Genomic DNA, 19,050 nt, shown 5'->3' on the forward strand with positions numbered 1-19,050 from the left:
AATAGACGTATTTACCTACTACGCAAACATTCTTGGAAAAACAGTAATATTAGAGAAAAATTGATCAAAATAAAATTTTTCTACAAAGGAAAGCTCCCACTTTTAACTTTAAGCACAAGGCTCTATTATGAAAACGTTTTTAAGGAGCAAGTACTGCGACGATTGTCTCTCGACTCTATAAGCGGAGAAGCACAGTTATCGGAGCTTTAAGCTCTTGCTCTACAATTATGATCCAGCTTTATCCAGTTTTCCCTATATTCGTATTCGATTTTTTATCCCTGATCCCATGAATATGCAATGGACTGAAGCTATGTAATGCCTCTTCTCTAACAATTATAAAGCCTTATTAATTTATAAAATTATTTACACCGCGCTTACTGTAATCAAAATATGTCTGTCTGTCTGTCTGTCTGCCATTGCCTGTCAAATCATTTTAAAAGCAGACAAGGAGCTCGGCAACGTAGCAAAAGCACGGAGTAAATATTTTGATATTTAAGGACCTTAAAGAGGAGGAGGACTCACTAGAGTAAACTCCAGATTTCCTACGGAATAGGTTTAAAAAAACAAAATAGTTGAAAAGTTGGATCCTTCAGTAACTATTAGTAGTGGTATCGCAATACATTAAGATTGAGCTCCAAATTATAAGTGTAGTGGTGATGTTAAAGATATAAACGCACAATATATTGATCAGTCATAATTTATTACATACACAAGAGGCTCAAATATAGAGGCAGATATTTTTATAGTGTCATGGTGAACAACGACTTACAAACCAGTAAGAGGAGATGGTCATACACGGCCTACATTTGCCGTAGGAGCTCAGTCCGCTGTCTCTTTCGCGCAAAACTAACTGCACCTTGCTAGATAGAGACAGATATACGGCGTTTCTAACATTAAACAACTTATAACATGCTTTTTGTTAAGCTTTATGGAAAAATAATAAAGAAAAATAGTAAGAATATTACTAATTATTATTTTAATTAAGATTTCATTCATTTGTAAAATTAACTCAGCTCAGCAGGTTGTCTTTTCGACTCCATTACGTTGGGCGATTCTAGTTATTTTAATTAGTGAACATAATACTTTTGGATTAATTAAACTTATGAGTTATAAATCTGAAATCTGAATAGTAAGCATTTATTTTTATTTATTTAACATTTATTGTACACAAGAGACTTATTCTAAAACAATTGACATGGAAAGACGACACAAAGGAACTGTTCGAAAAAGTACATTCACTTTCAAAAATGAAAGTAAGTAAGTAGCTGCGAGACAAAAAATTGGGACATGCGTCAGCCGAGACTAAGTAATGACACAGCCGGCAGACTGGGGTAATGGATCACCCGAGATGTATGGGGTGGACCCCCGACCCACGTGACTCAGAAACAACCTAGTGAAAATCCTTCTCCACTGACTATTCGGAGCATATTCTAGAAGGATTTTCTACATCAGCCTCGATGTTTATATACGTGGGAGAGCCATGCTTAGGCACGAATGGGCCTGGTCGACCGGACAAATACCACGTTCTCACAGAAAACCGGCTGTGTTTCGCCGAGTGAGTGAGTTTACCTATTCCCTCTTAAAAGGCCGGCAATGCACCTGCAGCTCTTCTGATGCTCCGAGTTTCCATGGGCGACGGAAGTTGCTTTCCATCAGGTGACCCGTTTGCTCGTTTGCCCCCTTATTTCATTAAAAATGTTTGTAATAAAATCTTGAAAGTAAACTTGGCCTTCGACTAAGAACATTATTTTCCAAAAACCCAAGAAAATCCAACTCTAAAAACTTGTCCAAATTTTCTCTAACTCAACAAACATAATTACTATCGTAACGGTATAGTCTGATATGGCGAGCGATCCGTTTTGACGACGCGTGTATAATCGGTAATGCGTCGTTTGCGTCACTATTTATAACGTGTCTGTCACCCACAGTTTCCCGGCATAAAACAAATCTATCGCAGCGCCACGCCGCGTGCCACTGATATGGACATTAATCTACAGATATTTACATAATATTATTTACTATTTTATTTATTAAAGGTGGGTTGCACTAACTTACTAACTTGACTATAACTACAATTAAAAATGTCAAATCTTTGGTTAAAGTTAAAAATGGACGCCATCAAGACGCCATATTTAACCATAACCATAGAGCTCGACAAGGCTATAAATGCACGTGGCGAAAAAAGGAACTAAAGCTGTCATCATACAAAAACGCCATTTTTGACAGTTCTAATTTACCAGCAGCGCCCCCGCCCACATTCTTATAAAGCTTTGTCGGACCAGCAACGTCCTCTGTCAAATTCTGTGGTCAAAGTTAAGGTTAAAGTTAAATTAGCCTTAACTATAACCATAACTTTGACCATAACTTTAACCACGCCTCTGGTGCAACCCAACCTTAGTAAACAAAGCCCAAATTGTAATCGACTCAGCATCTTACATGAGCACCGATCGACCTTGTCACGACAAATACTTTGAGCCGACTTTCGACTTCCGATTAAATGTGTCAAAGCCTAAATCGGAAGCGCCGGAAACAAACAAAGGCTTGAAACCTATTGTTTGAAACAATATTCAAAAATACTAGCTGACCCCGAAAACGTTATAAATACGTTGTCTTGGTATGAAAACTAGACATTTAAAAAGTTGGTCCTGCGGCTGATCCCCTGCCACGTGCCGGTGGTATCGGTTTGTCCGACACAATAATATATATATGTTACGAGTGTGAAAGAAGACTGCGCAAAATGCAAATACTTCATCGCTATAAGTATTAAAAATAATGTATAGCTGGCCTGGTTTCAGTGAAACCGGCCACCGTCACTGCAACCATTTTATTATTTTCATTAATTACAATATGGATGGATAGATAAGTCTGACTAGACGGAAGCTGCCCCGTGTGCACGACACAGAACGTATCCGCATTACGGGCTTATCATGATTATTCCAAATAATTACATTAAAATAATATTATAAACGGCTATTTTGTTAAATAACAAACATATTAACCTGAATCTTTATTTGAAAACTTCATGCTAAAGAAAAGATAGCACAAAATTGTCCTGAACGTTTGAACTTACCTACAGGTCACTTGGAACTTGGAAGTAGCATTAAGTTGATGAAAAATGCTGGTATTACTTATTGTGTTAAAATTAAAGTTCAGTTACAGTACAATATAGGTACCTAAGGCCTTGATTACACCTACTATCTACCGAGTAGAGTGGCGAGTCATTGGCGAGACGGTGCAATCAGACAACTTGATTGGCAGAAAGCACTGCCAATGAAGTAGTCTGTTTGCACTGTCTTGTCTGCTCGGTAGTTGTGATCAAGGCATAATCGATTTTTATCTACTTAGCCTTAATCCTTTCCTCAACTGTCGCAGCCAGCGGCGGCGCGGCCGACCAGAATACGTCACATGAATGTGCGGCTGAAACCAGTTTTTCCCAATTGTACTCACCCAAGACGTTGTTGTTGGGAGCTTGCTCCCGCAGTATAAGCTCGAGGTCGGGCTCGGGTAGCGGCCAGACGGCAGCGAGCGCGCAGCCCGGCGCCGCGCGGCGCTCGGCGTCGCAGCACGCCCAGCGGCGCGACCACACACCCGGGTGGTAGCGTGCGCGGCGAGGGTTCGATATGCACACTGTAAAAAATTTAGTTCTAAGATGTTCGCCTGGTGATACATACAGCGTTAGTGAAGGCCCACTTATTCCCATGGACCTGTCCTAACGCTGCCGATAGGGAATGCAATCTCGTTCTCGCGAGATCTCGCCCTTTTTTAGCGAGATTGATCTCGGACGAAAAAAAGGCGAGATCTCGTGAGTTTAACGAGATTGCACTTGAGCATAAAAACGTCTTATTTGAAGCGCGGACTGACTTGGACGCAGTTGCGATCACGGAGTCAAAACATAGAGGAGCTGGCCTAAGCAACTGTGCACTGTGACTTTTGTTTGTTAGTTATAAAATAACTATTTTATTACTAAAAGATTTGTGTTTGATAGTGCGCTTATATAATTATGGACGTCACGTTATCCTATGTTGTATGACGCCACGTCCAAAATTATAAAAGCGCATTAGAAGAGAAGACTGGCTGTTTCTTTCATTTGTTATTTGATAGATAGTAGATGCGTATATCAAAGTTTACTACTTAAAAATTATAGACAGATACATCAAACAACGTTTGATGCATAAAATTAATCTTTTCATACTTATAATATTTATTACTTTTTTTCATAATTTATTCAAATATTGTGATTATTTGCAAAAAACCCACCAAACTGCTAATCTCGCGAGATCTCGAAATTGGCGAGATCTCGCGGTATTGTATTCATAAACTCGCGGGATGTCGCTTGAACCCCAATCTCGCGAGATTTGCATTCCCTAGCTGCCGAGGATGCAAAAAGCAGTTCCTGGCGGTAAAAAAGGGTTATCAGTGTTATCACGAGTCATTTGATATCGTAGTACCTACCACCGAGTTCTTGTGGATAAGGCTGCGTTTATTTACCATCTCTCTGACCACAGCGAGTTGCATGTGTAAACCTTGACGTAAAAAGGGGTAGGAGCAGAAATTCACCTCAGTCACCTAATGACGGAAGTGGAGAAATCTATACCAATGCTTTGCCGTTGTAAGGCCGCGGTAGAGCCAGCGCCACAGCCTTTGTTGTGTCAAACAGCTGTCAGATATCACGAATTAGAAATCTTCATTATTTCATACTCGTGACAATTCTTTATAGACCTGGATCCCAGAAGGATAAGACATAACTTACTCTCTGATGGATGAAACCATAGGTTATTAGTAGTGCCTCGTGTACTTAGAATACCTGCGAATTTGTGTAGCTCTAAGTGGTCCTGGTCAGGTACCAGGAACCAAAGTGGACTAAAAATGAGTCTTACTTTACTTATTTTCAAATGGCTAATATTTATATATAATTTGTATATTATTGTTCTTAACTAGTATCATGTGGTGCAAGACACTTTTCAATGACCAAAACTATTGTCAGACGTTTTAAAAGTAACTTTGTTGCTATATTTTTTTCAAAGGCATTATTTTTATTTTATAAATTAATATAATACCTTAGAAAACAATACGATATTGCAAGAATTTATTTTCTACTAGCTGTTGCCCGCGACTTTGTCCGTGTCAGCATACTGCATAGTATAATAACAAAGATGGACAATTTTCCTCTGTTTCCTTACCCAAAGGGTAAAAACGGGACCCGATAACAAAGATATTGCAGCTTGTCCGTCTGTTTGTTTCTGTACCAAATTTCAGCAAAATCGGTTACGTGGTTAGGGCGTGAAGAGGTTACAGACAGACATACATTTTTACACACTATGAGTGAGTTAGTGAGAGTGAGTATAGCTCCATGTAGAGCATCACTAATTCGAAGGTATTCTAAGTACATAAGGAACTACTGAGAACCTAAGGTTGCATCCATATTGTGATAGTAAGTTGTCTTATCGCTCTGGGATCTGGGTCTAACAGGTAGGCACTTGACTAGGTATATAATAATAATAATAATATCTATGGACGCTTCACACCGCGTCAGTCTGGTCCCGTGCTAAGTACCTAAAGGACTTGTGTTACAGGTACCAGACAACGGAAATATATTTAATACTTTTATACTATACATATATTTAGGATTTTTATTATATCATACACATATTTAATACACATCCAGACCCAGGAACATTGAAAACTTTTTGTTCCGTCGGCGGGATACGAACCCGCGACCCCCGGCTTGAGCTACCAACGCGCTTACCACTGACTACTGAGCCACAGAGGTCGTCATATTATTATTTATATACTTGTGTAAGATTTCTTTGTAACTTGTAAAAGCTTCTGCGTTTAAAAGAATTGTATGTTACATAATGCATGTCAGCGGCCTTATAAATGTCAACATGTAGAAATACGAAGAAACTGATGAGTCATTCGCATATTGCCTTTCCCCCATTCTCTCGACTCAGCGTATTGTACTCACCGGTCCGGATGTCGTTTATCCAGGTCAGTCTTTCGCTCTGCTCCCGGGCCGAGAGGTACAATGTGTAGTCTGTGTTCTGTTCCGTGTACCCCACCTGTACAACATTATGTATGAATCAAGTGCCTTTACTTTTGTACGTTTACATGCCACTTTATCAGAAGGAGGTTTATCTTTGTCCAGTAATTTTGTATACGTCAAATTTTTATTATGGAATTTGAGATCATTAGGTTCGTCTGTGGCTCAGCGCCCTGAAAGGAGACGAGACGAGATGCGAGAACGACGCGATGATGAATTATAGCGATAGGAAATTTAGTTTTTTATACCATTTTGTGCTTTACGGGTGCATTGTCATTTGCCAAGTCGAGGCTCGTTTTGGTGGTATAATATGTCATCCCACCCTTGCCTTTAGAGTATCAGTGGCTCTATCAAAACGGTCAGTTTTTTTTTGTGAATTTTGGTTAATAATCAAGTTGTATGTGCAACTGACATATTTTGTTTGAGTTACTTGCTAATTGGATTACGTTATGTGTTTTCCTTTCATTAAAAGTTCGTTTAAACAAAAAAGTTGGGATCTAACTTTAATTCTATTTAATTGGATCTACGTTTTAGTACTTGTTTGTTGTTAGCCATAATGTTTTATTACTAGTTGTTGCCCGCAAATTTATTACACGGAAATTAGTTAATCGCGCCGGAAGCGTTCATTTGAAGCTATAATATAATCTATCCTTAAAGCTGCTATCCATTCTTTTCCAGGACTCAGAACTATACCTTTCTTTAAAATAATTTCAACGGTTTTGGCGTAAAGACAGACACTATAGCTAAAGTTCTAACATAGACAATGTCTTTCCTAAAACTCAAAGTATTTCTTCAAACTTGGTTTGGCGGTTTTAAGAGCCCATATGACCCTAACTTGACTACATACTTTAACCTAGATCTCAAAATCTGTAAGGTCTAGAAAACAGATTTTTTGACACAAGTAACTTCAGTTCATAAAGATTAAATGCTCAAGACGAAAACACGATTACTCAAAAAATGCTCGATAGTTTCTTTTTTACAAAAAACCTTGTTTTAGACACATTTTTGCTTGGATCTTCAAAGTTTGCTGTCTTTTCTTTAAGTAATATTTTTTAATATCTAAAAAGGTATTGATAAAAGCTAAATTTGCTCAAAACACTTTTTTCATAATCATTATAGTTCGTCTTTTATTCAAGTAAAACTAACTCGGCGATGATTCCGCGCCGTCCTTTTTCACCTGGCATATGAAAGACGGGCGTGAATGTAAAGAGAGAAGGACGATGTTTGATTTTTAGAGTCAGGTGAGCTCTTAATGCTGATTGATTGTGTATAACTTGTATAAGTATAATATATTGTGGTATTAATTATTACCACTGACCGACATCGACATGGGTACCGCGGCCCGCGACCGGCTAGTAAAAATAAACGACAAGCATTCTCGATCCCGAGCGATGTGTCATAGATTGCGGTTTACCTGGAAGGGGTACCTGTAGGCGCGGCTCTTGTCGTTGTCGATGTCAGCTACCTGTTTCGTCAATTCCCCTTGAGCCTGCTCCACAGTATGTATGGCGTTCGTGGGTATCCTTCCGCGTTCTTTTCTCTTCTGTATAAAAGAATTGATTTCGTTAGCACTATTATACAACAGTTAGTAGTAGTTCTGTATCAAACTCACATCACAGATCACACATAACATCTTTGTAACAGAAACATTAACCATGTAATTATATGCAGTAATGTTAGAGCTGGTAAGCTTGTAACGTTGTGATAAATGGAGTGCTAGAGACTTGAAGAAGCAAACTCTTATTTAAGGGAACGTACCCAGGCTACATTACCACTTTCAAATATTTTATACGGTTAGTTTTTTTTTTTTTATGAAATAAGGGGGCAAACGAGCAAACGGGTCACCTGATGGAAAGCAACTTCCGTCGCCCATGGACACTCGCAACATCAGAAGAGCTACAGGTGCGTTGCCGGCCTTTTAAGAGGGAATAGGGCAATAGGGGAGGGTAGGGAAGGGAAGGGAATAGGGGAGGGTAGGTGAGGGAATAGGGTAGGGGATTGGGCCTCCGGTAAACTCACTCACTCGGCGAAACACTGCGCAAGCGCTCTTTCACGCCGAGAGTTTAGACAAATCGTCACAGGGCTTATCTAACCTAGCTTATGTTGACATAGATTCAACTCAGCTGTTAACTCAAACAACTCCTTCTGAGGGACTCAACTTAGGAAGTCAGATTATTATTAGGAATAAATTTAAATTGATAATTAGGAAATATTCTATTGAATATCTTCTTAATGAATGTGAAATGTACTCATACTCCTTTTTCCACTTTTTTGCGAGTCAAATATTAGGTTACGGTATACGGTTTCAGACATTTTTGCCTCTAAGTATTTAAATGGCTTGAGCCTTTAACAAAGGACTTGCTAACGAGAGCAAAGCTATCACGATAAAAAGGAGGAAAAATAATATGTAAAGTTTCATTAAAACAGAAAACCAGTTCCGAAAGGAAAAAATGTCCTATACTGAAATGTATGTAGGTCGCCCTAATAACACTTTTCCAGGTAAAACTTTCACAACGGCTCGTCTGCCTCTCCTGTATTATGAATTTTTAAATACGTCGCACAAAATGTTCTTTAGACGATGCGCGGTCGAAACAGTAATATTTTTTTTCCAGTCGTGATTAAAGGAAAATATAACTTCTGAGGCTCCTTAAATTACCAAAAATATTTATTAGTTATTTTGCTCTACAAATAGTAGATATTTGAACTAGTTTCAGCAGTAGTATAATAAATGCAAGAGAGGATATTTTCCAGTCCCGTAGCCCTAGCACGGCCATCAGTAGAAATGCGAAAGTATAGACAAACTGTGGACATAAACTAAAGGTGCCGTTCCGATCTTTACCGCGTCCAATCGCAATCGAAAAAAAATAAAATCAAATGCCACTTTATGACAGACTATAGTATATGTCAGGATATTATTTGAATTTTTAGGACTAGAGTCTGTCATAAAGTGGCATTTTAATTGAACTAGAGATCGCCCAATGGTCGAAATTCGAGCTTAGTTTCAACGACATTAGGACTACAACCTATATTTTGTAAAAAAATATTAACTTTATCATATATTTTTTCAACTCTTGTCTTTAGGACTCAGCTGATCTCAGACTGGCCGTGTAAGCATTGTCTCTAGTATTTAGATACTAGAGACAATGCTTACACGGCCAGATTCAATAAAAAAAAACTATAATCCATTTTCAATTTGTCAACTTCTTGTCAACAGACTTCAACCATAAATAAAAGAGAATAATTCGTATGTATAGGTTTGTCACTCAAAAATCTGTCATCTTCTTGAGTGTGCGTTATGTAGTGTATGTAATGTTTTATTTGTTAAAAAATTGTATGATAAAAGCATAATTTCAAAATAATATTAGCTCGATGCACTCCTTCACCATATAAGCTATAACTGTGAAAAATTTCATTCACCTACGTTTCCGCATTTTTCGTCCAAAGGGATACAAAGTTTTTCGCTTGCGTATTAATATATAGATTGTTGGGAACGAAAAAAGATCGGAACGCTACCTTAAGTTTATCTCCACAGTTTGTCCATACTTTCGCATTGCTACTGATGGCCGTGCTAGGACTACTGGGGTGCCAAAAGAGTGAAAATAATGACCTAAATCGAAATTTTAAGAAGGCAGCTTATAGCATGAAAAATGAAGATAGTTCAAACATGAATGAAAGGCTCTTTTACAGCGGGAAGTATAGGCGGCACTCCATTTTCAACAACCGGTAATCTCGTTATCGGCTCACTCTGCTTGTGAAAGCCGCACCAAATGAAAATTAACTTGCATTTAACACTGGCTTTTCGAGCGTTTTCATTGCTTTTATGGCTCTAATTAAAGGCTCGTAATAAATAAAATTAAATGTGCAGCGCTTTTAAAGCAAAATTTTTCGCATATCGATTTTATTTATTTTGTGGTTAGGTAGTTATTAACTTCTACACCGGTTTCTTTAAAAAACGTTTAATCATGCGCAAAGGAAATTGCTGGAAACCTCACACTTTATTTAGGCATCAAAAGCTTTACAAAGCAAGCAGTAAGTGCACCTCTGAGGGCGCTCTATTAAGGTTGCTCGTGGGGACTGTTAGCGACACATGACTGTGCATATTTTACACGGAGGGTGTCACTCCGGAGGGTCGAAACTTAGTTATTGCTGGGCTTTTTTATTTACATTAACGGCGTGACAATTGGTAACACTTTAATCGGGATATTTTAGAAATCAAATTCTGACTTAAAGCTTCTGCATTAAACTTATTTAACTCAGTTTTCTATTCTATTTAATTACTACTAGCTATTTGACCGAGCTTTGCTCGGTATTCGATAAAACACGAATTAAATGACATTTTCTATAAATGATAATACGAAACCCCTACTAAATTTCATGAAAATCGTTGGAGCCGATTCCGAGATTTCAATTTTATACAAGAATTAATCGTTTAAAGGTATAAGATTCTCCTACAGTTTAGAATTATTTAAAGTAAGCATCTACGTAACTGGAACATTACTTTTGATTCTATATGTAAACTAATAAGTAATAATTAATTATTATTAATTAAGTTTAAACATATTTATTTTGCGGCTAAAATAAGTAGCAAAAAAGTATTTCACAAAATAGAAGCTCAAAGAATATAGTAACTATCGAGACTTGGCATAAAAAAGGATTTTCCTAAGATTATCTTGTCGATTAACTATCACGCGAGTAGGAATTTTTTGGACAAAAGCTATATATTTATAAACAATTTATTTATGCCGCCTTCTAAAACGCAAAATTACAAAATTAACACAATAAAATCACGACAGTTTAATGAATCACAAAAGTTGGAGACCATTTTCGGTGGAGCTACCAAAGATTCTGCGTAGGTGGTTGATTTACAACGTATCAATTAACAAGCCGCGTAGGTAATACACGAAGCGAACGCAGGAAGGTTTCAAAGGTGGATGCTTATGTGATAAATTGAATTGTCGCTAAATAATTAAAAAAATTACCGATCGGAAGCGGAGGACGGTGAGAGGCACGGTCGCGGTCCCAGACTGCTGCCGGGTGCGTATCCGAGGGCAGACACGCCCAAGTCGCGCATGCGTGCCTCCACCCCTCAACATCAACCGGGAATATGCTTTTGCACCGGTATACGAAACGCAAAACGCGCTAATAGTTTCACAACACTATTAATATTGCCTACATTCAATGAATTACTAATTTTAGAGAAGTTATTTTGCTTTTTTAGATGCAAAATTCTGTTGCGCCACGATGATTTGCGATAGAGAATTAAAAATGGAACGGCTTCTCCGATACAATACCGGCGCCTGTCTATATTACGCCGGTCATGACTCTTGAGCCAATGTGGAGGACATTGGCTCAAGATGGGCCAATACAAGCGATTCCGGACGTGTAGAGAATAGATTCTCCAGTCTCCTAGAGCTTTCCTAGAGATCATAGTGGCAATCATGGTCCTCCAATATTGCCAAATGTGAAGAAGTACAAAGACCCTTTGGGCCTTCTTTCTTTTTCTTCAAAGGGCAGAATCCTTCTTTCGTGGTTGCTTAAAAAAACTGTATTTTAAAATTAGGTTATTTATATTATCACGATTTTCTTGATTGTTCTTGACCTTCTACGGTAAGAGTTCAAAGTAAAAAGCACTTCACTCGTCAGGAAGGCGGTCAAGTTCAATTAGGGTCGCGAAGGGTTGCCATTCCTTATATTTTGTTATAATAATATTATAGCAGCGTCATTTTATGTATGAAAAAATCCACTACTGTAATTTACATATGTACCATCGAGGAAGTTGATTCATATTATGCAATTGACAGACCAACGTTATTTGGTCGAATATGTCAATTCAATGTTAATTGTGATCTGTCAGCTGGGTTTGACGTAACGCGACCAGACTACTTAGGTCCCCGATTTGCATAGGAATCAACTTCTCTGACAGTACATTATTTTTATGATTATTATTATTTATTCTTTATACACAAAGTTACAAAGATACATTTAAAATATGTTATAATAATGCATCGGCTGGCGTACTTATCTCTTTAAGAGATCTCTTCCAAGTTCCAGCAACATTTTACTGCTTTTTCCTTTACAGACTTTACGATATCGAAGTAACAGCCGCAGCAAAAAACGGACTAATGCAACAATAACATGTTTCTGAGAAGTATGAATAGAAATCACCAAAATATAACTATTATCAAAATATAATACGAGGGCTGCTATTTATGTATCCGGAACTGGCCACTTACAAGAACAATATTTAAAAAGTAATTACAACATTTGAAAATAGAACTCTTTGGTTGAAGAATACATTTTGTTTCATGTGACTGTCAATTATTTTTCCATTGTGGCGTCATTTTGAAAATTGCGTGAACATTTTCGTGCAATGATTTACTACGATTTTCGGCGTGGGCTAAATCAACAACAGTGCTTTATTCAACTCACCGCAACTTTTGGAGATGAAGCACCATCAAAAACCACTGTTTATTACTGGTACAGTGAGTTTAATCGTGGGCGGTCTATGCTCACGGATGAAAATAAAGAAGGTCGCCCAAAAACAGCTGTTGTCCCACAAAATATAGATGCTGTGCGGGAACTAATAATGCGTGATCGTCATGTTACATATCGCGAGATAGAGGCGTCCTTAGGCATAAGTATGACGAGCATACATAAGATATTACACGAACATTTGGCTGTAAAAAAAATATGTTCGCGTTGGATTCCGCACAACTTGACAATCGATCAAAAACGGGCTCGTGTCGATTGGTGCAAAAAAATGATAAAAAAATACAACCGTGGTACGTCAAAAGCCGTTTATAATATCTACACAGGTGATGAATCTTGGATCTATGCATATGACCCCGAAACTAAACAACAGTCAACGGTGTGGGTGTTCCAAGATGAGCCGAAACCAACAAAAGTTACTCGTGCAAAAAGTACTTTGAAGCAAATGGTCGCCTGTTTTTTTGGAATTAATGGACATGTGGCTACAGTGCCATTAGAGAATCGTAAAACGGTTAATTCTGAATGGTATACGACCATTTGTTTACCAGAAGTCTTTGAAGAAATAAGAAAGGACAACCGACAACGCAGAATCATATTACATCACGACAATGCTAGCTGTCACACCTCAGCTGAAACAACTCAGTTTTTGGAGGGTCAAAAGATCGAATTGACTGGTCATCCGCCGTACAGCCCTGATTTGGCACCTAACGATTTCTTTTTATTTCCATACGCGAAGAACAAATTACGTGGTCAACGTTTTTCGAGCCGCGAAGAGGCTGTTGATGCGTTCAAAATGCACGTTTTGGAGATACCTCAATCAGAATGGAAAAAGTGCTATGAAAATTGGTTCCAGCGTATGCAAAAGTGTGTCGATCATCGCGGCGAATATTTTGAAAAGCAATAAAACCATATTAAATGATATATGTTTGTTTCTTTTTTTAATTCCGGATACATAAATAGCAGCCCTCGTATCAGCAATCTTGAGGTCATGGACCTATCAAACTTATGGCTCCGCATAGATTGCGACGACCACCCTCGCGTCTATGCATGCCTATATAGGTCCCATAGTGGTGACCCCGAGACGGACCGACTCTTGGAGCACCTGCAAGCTGCTTTAGATTTTGTGCAGCAGCAGATCCCATCCGCAGAGATCATAATACTTGGCGACTTTAATGCCCACCACGCCGACTGGCTCAATTCCAGTAAAACTGATAATGCGGGGAGATCTGTCTGCAACTTTGCCCTTGCGAACGACTTGACACAACTGGTTACTACGCCTACGCGAATCCCAGATGTGGATGGTCCTTCCTTGTTGGACCTCCTACTGACTTCAAATCCTGACGGCTTCCAAATATCCGTAACCGCACCACTTGGTTCATCGGATCATTGCCTTGTTAGGAGCCACTTACGACGATGTTAAGACAGCGCGCTGTTAAATACCGTCGTGTGTGGCACTACAAGTCAGCAGACTGGGATGGGATGCGGTCGTTTTTTGCATCCTATCCTTGGGGGCACGTGTGCTTCTCGCCGGATGATTCCGACAACGCTGCCAACTCTGTTACCGATGTGGTAATGCAGGGGATGGAACTTTTCGTTCCGACCTCTGTAGACCAGGGACGAAATCTGCCGCCAGTTGGCACTCCAACTGGCGGCAGATTTCGTCCCTGGTTTGGTTCATCCCCCAAAAAAGCTTCTCGCCGGAAGCAGGAGGCTTACCAATCCTGGGCCAACGCAGTGTCTGCACGGGATTTAAATACCAGCACATATAAAAAGGAGTACAACCTTGCCTCTAGGTCCCTCAAGAAAGAGATTACTCGGGCAAAGCAACAGCACGTCAATAGAATTGGCAAGAGACTTGAGTGCCTCCCCTTGGGAACCCGTGCATTCTGGTCACTGGCCAAAGCTATTGAAGGAAATTTCTGCAAGCCAACCCTAGCATCCCTACACGTAGGAAATGGATCGTTGGCCCAGGACGCAAAGGACAAAGCCGATCTTCTGGGCAAGCTCTTTGCGTCAAACTCGACCCTGGATGACGGGGGGCAGAAACCGCCGACCATACCGCGATGCACGAGCATCATGTCGGATATTCGGTTTCATCAGCGCTCAGTGCGAAAAGCCCTCTGTTCCCTTGATATCCAAAAGTCGAGTGGGCCTGACGGAATCCCGCCTATTGTGTTGAAAAAGTGTGCTCCAGAGTTGGCTCCGGTCTTGACGCGTCTTTTTCGGCTCTCCTATTCCAATGGCATCGTCCCGGCTTCCTGGAAGACAGCCTTGGTGCACCCGATCCCCAAAAAAGGTGACCGCTCAAATCCTTCCAACTACAGACCAATCGCTATAACCTCTCTCTTCTCGAAGATAATGGAATCCATTATCATTAGCCAGCTTCTTCGATGCTTGGACGGCCAGGGATTGCTAAGCGACAAACAATACGGGTTCCGTAAGGGTCGCTCGGCTGGTGATTTCTTGGCATACCTGACTCATCGTTGGGCTCAAGCATTTGAGTCGAAGGGAGAGGCATTGGCTGTTAGTTTGGACATTGCGAAGGCCTTTGATCGGGTTTGGCATAAAGCGATGCTATCAAACCTTCCAACATACGGGCTGCCCGAGAAATTAAAGAATTTAAAAAATATAAGGTGAAGAATCTGATCATTTATTTAAAAGATTTTAACCTTAACAGCTCACTTATAACATCTTACTTATAGATATCCTCGACAAATATCAACCGAGTGTCCCATCACTATAGACCGCCATGTTTAGTTCTTGGCAATATGGCGCCGGCCACACTTTTTGGTAGTTATGTCGCTTCCAACTGTTTCCTTATTAAACCTGGCCCATCAAACGGAGACCCAAAAAAACACCAATATTAAGAAAACCGGAAGTAAGATCCAATTAAAAAATAGTAATCATCGCGGGAGTAGTAGACCACAACCCTCTAGCCCAAAACAGAAAAATGATAGTATATTTATTGGCACTCTAAATACAAGAACATTAAGTACACCTCATAGAACTTGAACAGGCCTTAGAAACTATCAATTGGCATATTTTAAGCCTTAGCGAAGTACGAAGACAAGGCGAGGAAATTATGGACTATTCGAAATATATTCTATATTACAAAGGTGAGACACAATGCTTATACGGAGTGGGATTTCTTATAAGAGAAGATCTAAAAAATAACACCGAGAAATTTATAGGAATTTCTGAAAGAATCGCAGTACTCAACATCAATCTGAACGAGCCGTGGTCTATCGTACAAGTTTATGCACCCACAAACGTAGCAAACGACGACCAGAAAGACGATTTTTATGAACTCCTAAGTACAACCCTGGAAAACGTAGACCATAAAAATATAATCGTCATAGGAGATTTCAATGGCCAGATAGGCAAACATAACAACAAGGAAACCCATACAATCGGAAACGATAATGGCCAGAGATTACTCAACTTTGTCCTCCAGAATAATCTATTAGTAATGAACACATTCTTTAAAAAACGAGAAAGCATAAAATGGACTTGGATCTAACCTGACGCTAATGTAAAAAATGAAATAGACTTTATTCTCTCAAATAAGCCAAGAACATTCAAAGACGTAAACACAATCAACCAATTTAATTTCAATACAAACCACCGAATGTTGAGAGCCAAGCTATACGGTAATATTCCAAAGACTCCACGTAGATTCTATAGCCAAATAAAAAGCCAGCCTACATTGCTACAAATTCCTGAAGAAGTCCTCGCTAAACACGCTCCAGCGCTTACCAAAATCATTGATTCAGAAAATATACAACAAAAATACAACAAATTAGAAAACATGCTACTTGACACTGGTAAAGACGCCACCAACGAACATATAATTAAAGACAAAATAGGACCTGTAGCTAGAGAGCTTCTTATAAAAAGAAAATTGCTATTAAAAAACCAAAAAGAAAACAAAAAAGAAATTGCACAAATTAGTAAAGAAATAAACAAAAGCATTAAAAAACACAGAAAGGATCTACGAACTAATAAAATACTATATAAAGAAATCAGGAGGGGTTAAAAATGCCATTAAAGAATTAAGAGATAACACAACATGGATACCAAATCTAAAAACTAAACGTGGTAAATTAGAGTCAAACAGAAAAAATCTAATAAAAATAGCAACAGACTTCTATAAGAACCTCTATGACAATGACAGTGCTTACCCGGACTTGGAAATAACAAATACAGACACTGGTAATACAGTTCCTCCGATCCTGGAAAATGAGGTAGAAAAAGCTATTCGAACCCAAAAAACAACAAAGCAGCAGGCGACGATAAAATTACCAATGAACTTCTAAAAGGTTCACTAAATCTTATAAAAGCACCTCTCACAGATCTATTCAACGACATAGTCATCAAAGAGACTACGCCTACACAGTGGTCAAAAAGTACAATTATACTACTACATAAAAAAGGTGACAAAAATCAAATAAATAACTATAGACCGATTAGCTTGTCATCAAATATTTATAAAGTATTTGCTAAGATCATCCTGTCCAGAATAGAGAAGCAGTTAGATGAGAACCAACCAGAAGAGCAGGCAAGATTTCGTAGTGGATATTCCGTACTTGATCACATATATGTAGTAAGACAAGTAATAGAAAAATATAGCGAATATAATTTAACTTACTACCTTGCATTCATCGACTTCAGTAAAGCCTTTGACTCCCTTATCCATCAGAAAATTTGGGAGGATCCACTGTCGCCAAAAATGTTCTCCGCTGTACTTGAGAAAGTATTCAGGAACCTGTCCTGGGAGGGTTACGGATTGAATATAATCGGATCAAAGCTCACTCACCTTAGATTTGCTGACGACATTGTACTGTTTGCATCATCCCCAGAAGAACTGAATACAATGATCAATAAACTGGCTAAAGAAAGTGAAGAGGTGGGACTTAAGCTCAACTCGGAAAAAACAAAAGCAATGACAAATGGACCAGAAAATATAATAACAGTGGGAAATAATGTAGTTGAATATGTGGAAGACTATATATACCTCAGTCAAATAATATCACCATATGAGACAATAGCTAAAGAAATGGAAAGAAGGACTACAAAAGCATGGAAAAGCTATTGGAGCCTAAAGGAAGTGATGAAAAATAAAGATATCCACATAAAACTAAAAAGTAAACTGTTCAATACCTGCATACTGCCAGTTTTCATATATGTAAGCCAAACATGGTCTCTAACCAACAAACATATCGCTGCTCTGGCGACATGCCAACGCTCAATGGAACGCAGTATGTTAGGCATTAAGAAATTGGATAAAATAAGAAACAATGCTATAAGAAAAACTACCAAAGTGCAAGATGTTACTGTTAAGGTCAGACAGTTAAAATGGAGATGGGCTGGCCACACCGTCCGAGGAGTAGGAAAATGGAGTGAAAGAATTACTTCATGGTACCCTAGACATGGAAAAAGGAGTAAAGGTAGATAGAGAAAAAGGTGGGCTGATGATTTTAAACCAATTGCTGGAGTAACTTGGAGTTAGAGTGGCCAGAGACAGACGAGAATGGAAGAGGCTAGAGGAGGCCTTTGCCAAATGGCAATCAGAAATTGTTAAACTTAGATAACTATTCTGAAATAAAGGCTATAAATAAATAAAAAAAATATAGTTATAATATGCAATATTTATTTAATAAGTTGAGTATGTATAAGTTTTTCTTTTTTTTTCCCTGTTTAGTAACTTGACCTACACAATTTTGTTCCTGTATCGCCCAAAGGTTGGCTGGTAGATAATGCCATTAGGCCTTAAGGCCTAAGTGGGCTTAAGCCCACCTTTGTACTTTTTATGTGCATAAAGTTTTTTTAAATAAATAAATTAAATAAATTGTATAGTATTGCATAGTATTTGCAAGTTTTTTATTTGTTGATACATAGTCAATTTACAATAACACACAAGAGCTCCTACATTAATTACTAACCTAAAATGAACCACATACCTTATTTATGCAGCGGATTTACTGGAAATCCTTGACAGCATTTATATAAAAAATAGTTTAAGATTAGTACAACTATTTTTAATTAAAAACATGATGTAATTGACTTTGATGAAACAATAATTAATAAATAGAATATGGTCAAATTATTATATGGCTGACATAATAGGTAATTAATAGGCATTGGATTATATGCATTTGCATACTTGCATATTATGCAAATGCATATAATGGCACTTTTTAGGCGATAGTGCATATTTTGGCAATTTTTCATTGATAGTGCATATTTCGGTAGTTTTATGCCCTCATAGTCTCCAAACTACATAGACACACACCAAGGCCACAAAACAGAGGTACGATAGATCAAAACACTTCAAATATGTGGCTCCATCCCCATTTAAAGAATGCAATACACCCGATAGGTACAATATCTTTCTAGTAGGCAAGGTAGGTAGTTATCGTACATACTTGCATGCATATTTCGGCACTTTGGTCATGCATATAATCCGATGTCTAGTAATTAATAATGAAATATTCTTACCCCATATTTTGTTTAGCCTTTTA

At 38.5% G+C, this 19,050-nt stretch overlaps 1 protein-coding gene across 2 annotated transcripts in view; it reads right to left on the reverse strand.

Moving 5' to 3' along the window:
* The window catches only part of LOC121728792 (tyrosine-protein kinase Btk29A), a 36,390-nt gene that overhangs the window by 16,720 nt on the left and 620 nt on the right, over positions 1-19,050 (reverse strand). Inside the window, exons 1-4 of one of the 2 annotated variants that reach the window (XM_042117080.1) lie at positions 11,020-11,051; positions 7,455-7,583; positions 5,966-6,059; positions 3,448-3,627 (exon numbers count right to left, since the gene is read on the reverse strand). Coding sequence is in view for 1 of the 2 variants with exons in the window: in XM_042117077.1 (XP_041973011.1) it covers positions 3,448-3,627; positions 5,966-6,059; positions 7,455-7,583 (403 nt within the window). In the remaining variant the exon portion in view is untranslated. Of the gene's footprint in view, positions 1-3,447; positions 3,628-5,965; positions 6,060-7,454; positions 7,584-11,019; positions 11,052-19,050 lie in introns of those variants that run through there. The other variant, XM_042117077.1, reaches the window with a different exon arrangement.

Source organism: Aricia agestis, chromosome 7 (assembly GCF_905147365.1).
Source record: "Aricia agestis chromosome 7, ilAriAges1.1, whole genome shotgun sequence".
Lineage (NCBI taxonomy): Eukaryota > Metazoa > Arthropoda > Insecta > Lepidoptera > Lycaenidae > Aricia > Aricia agestis.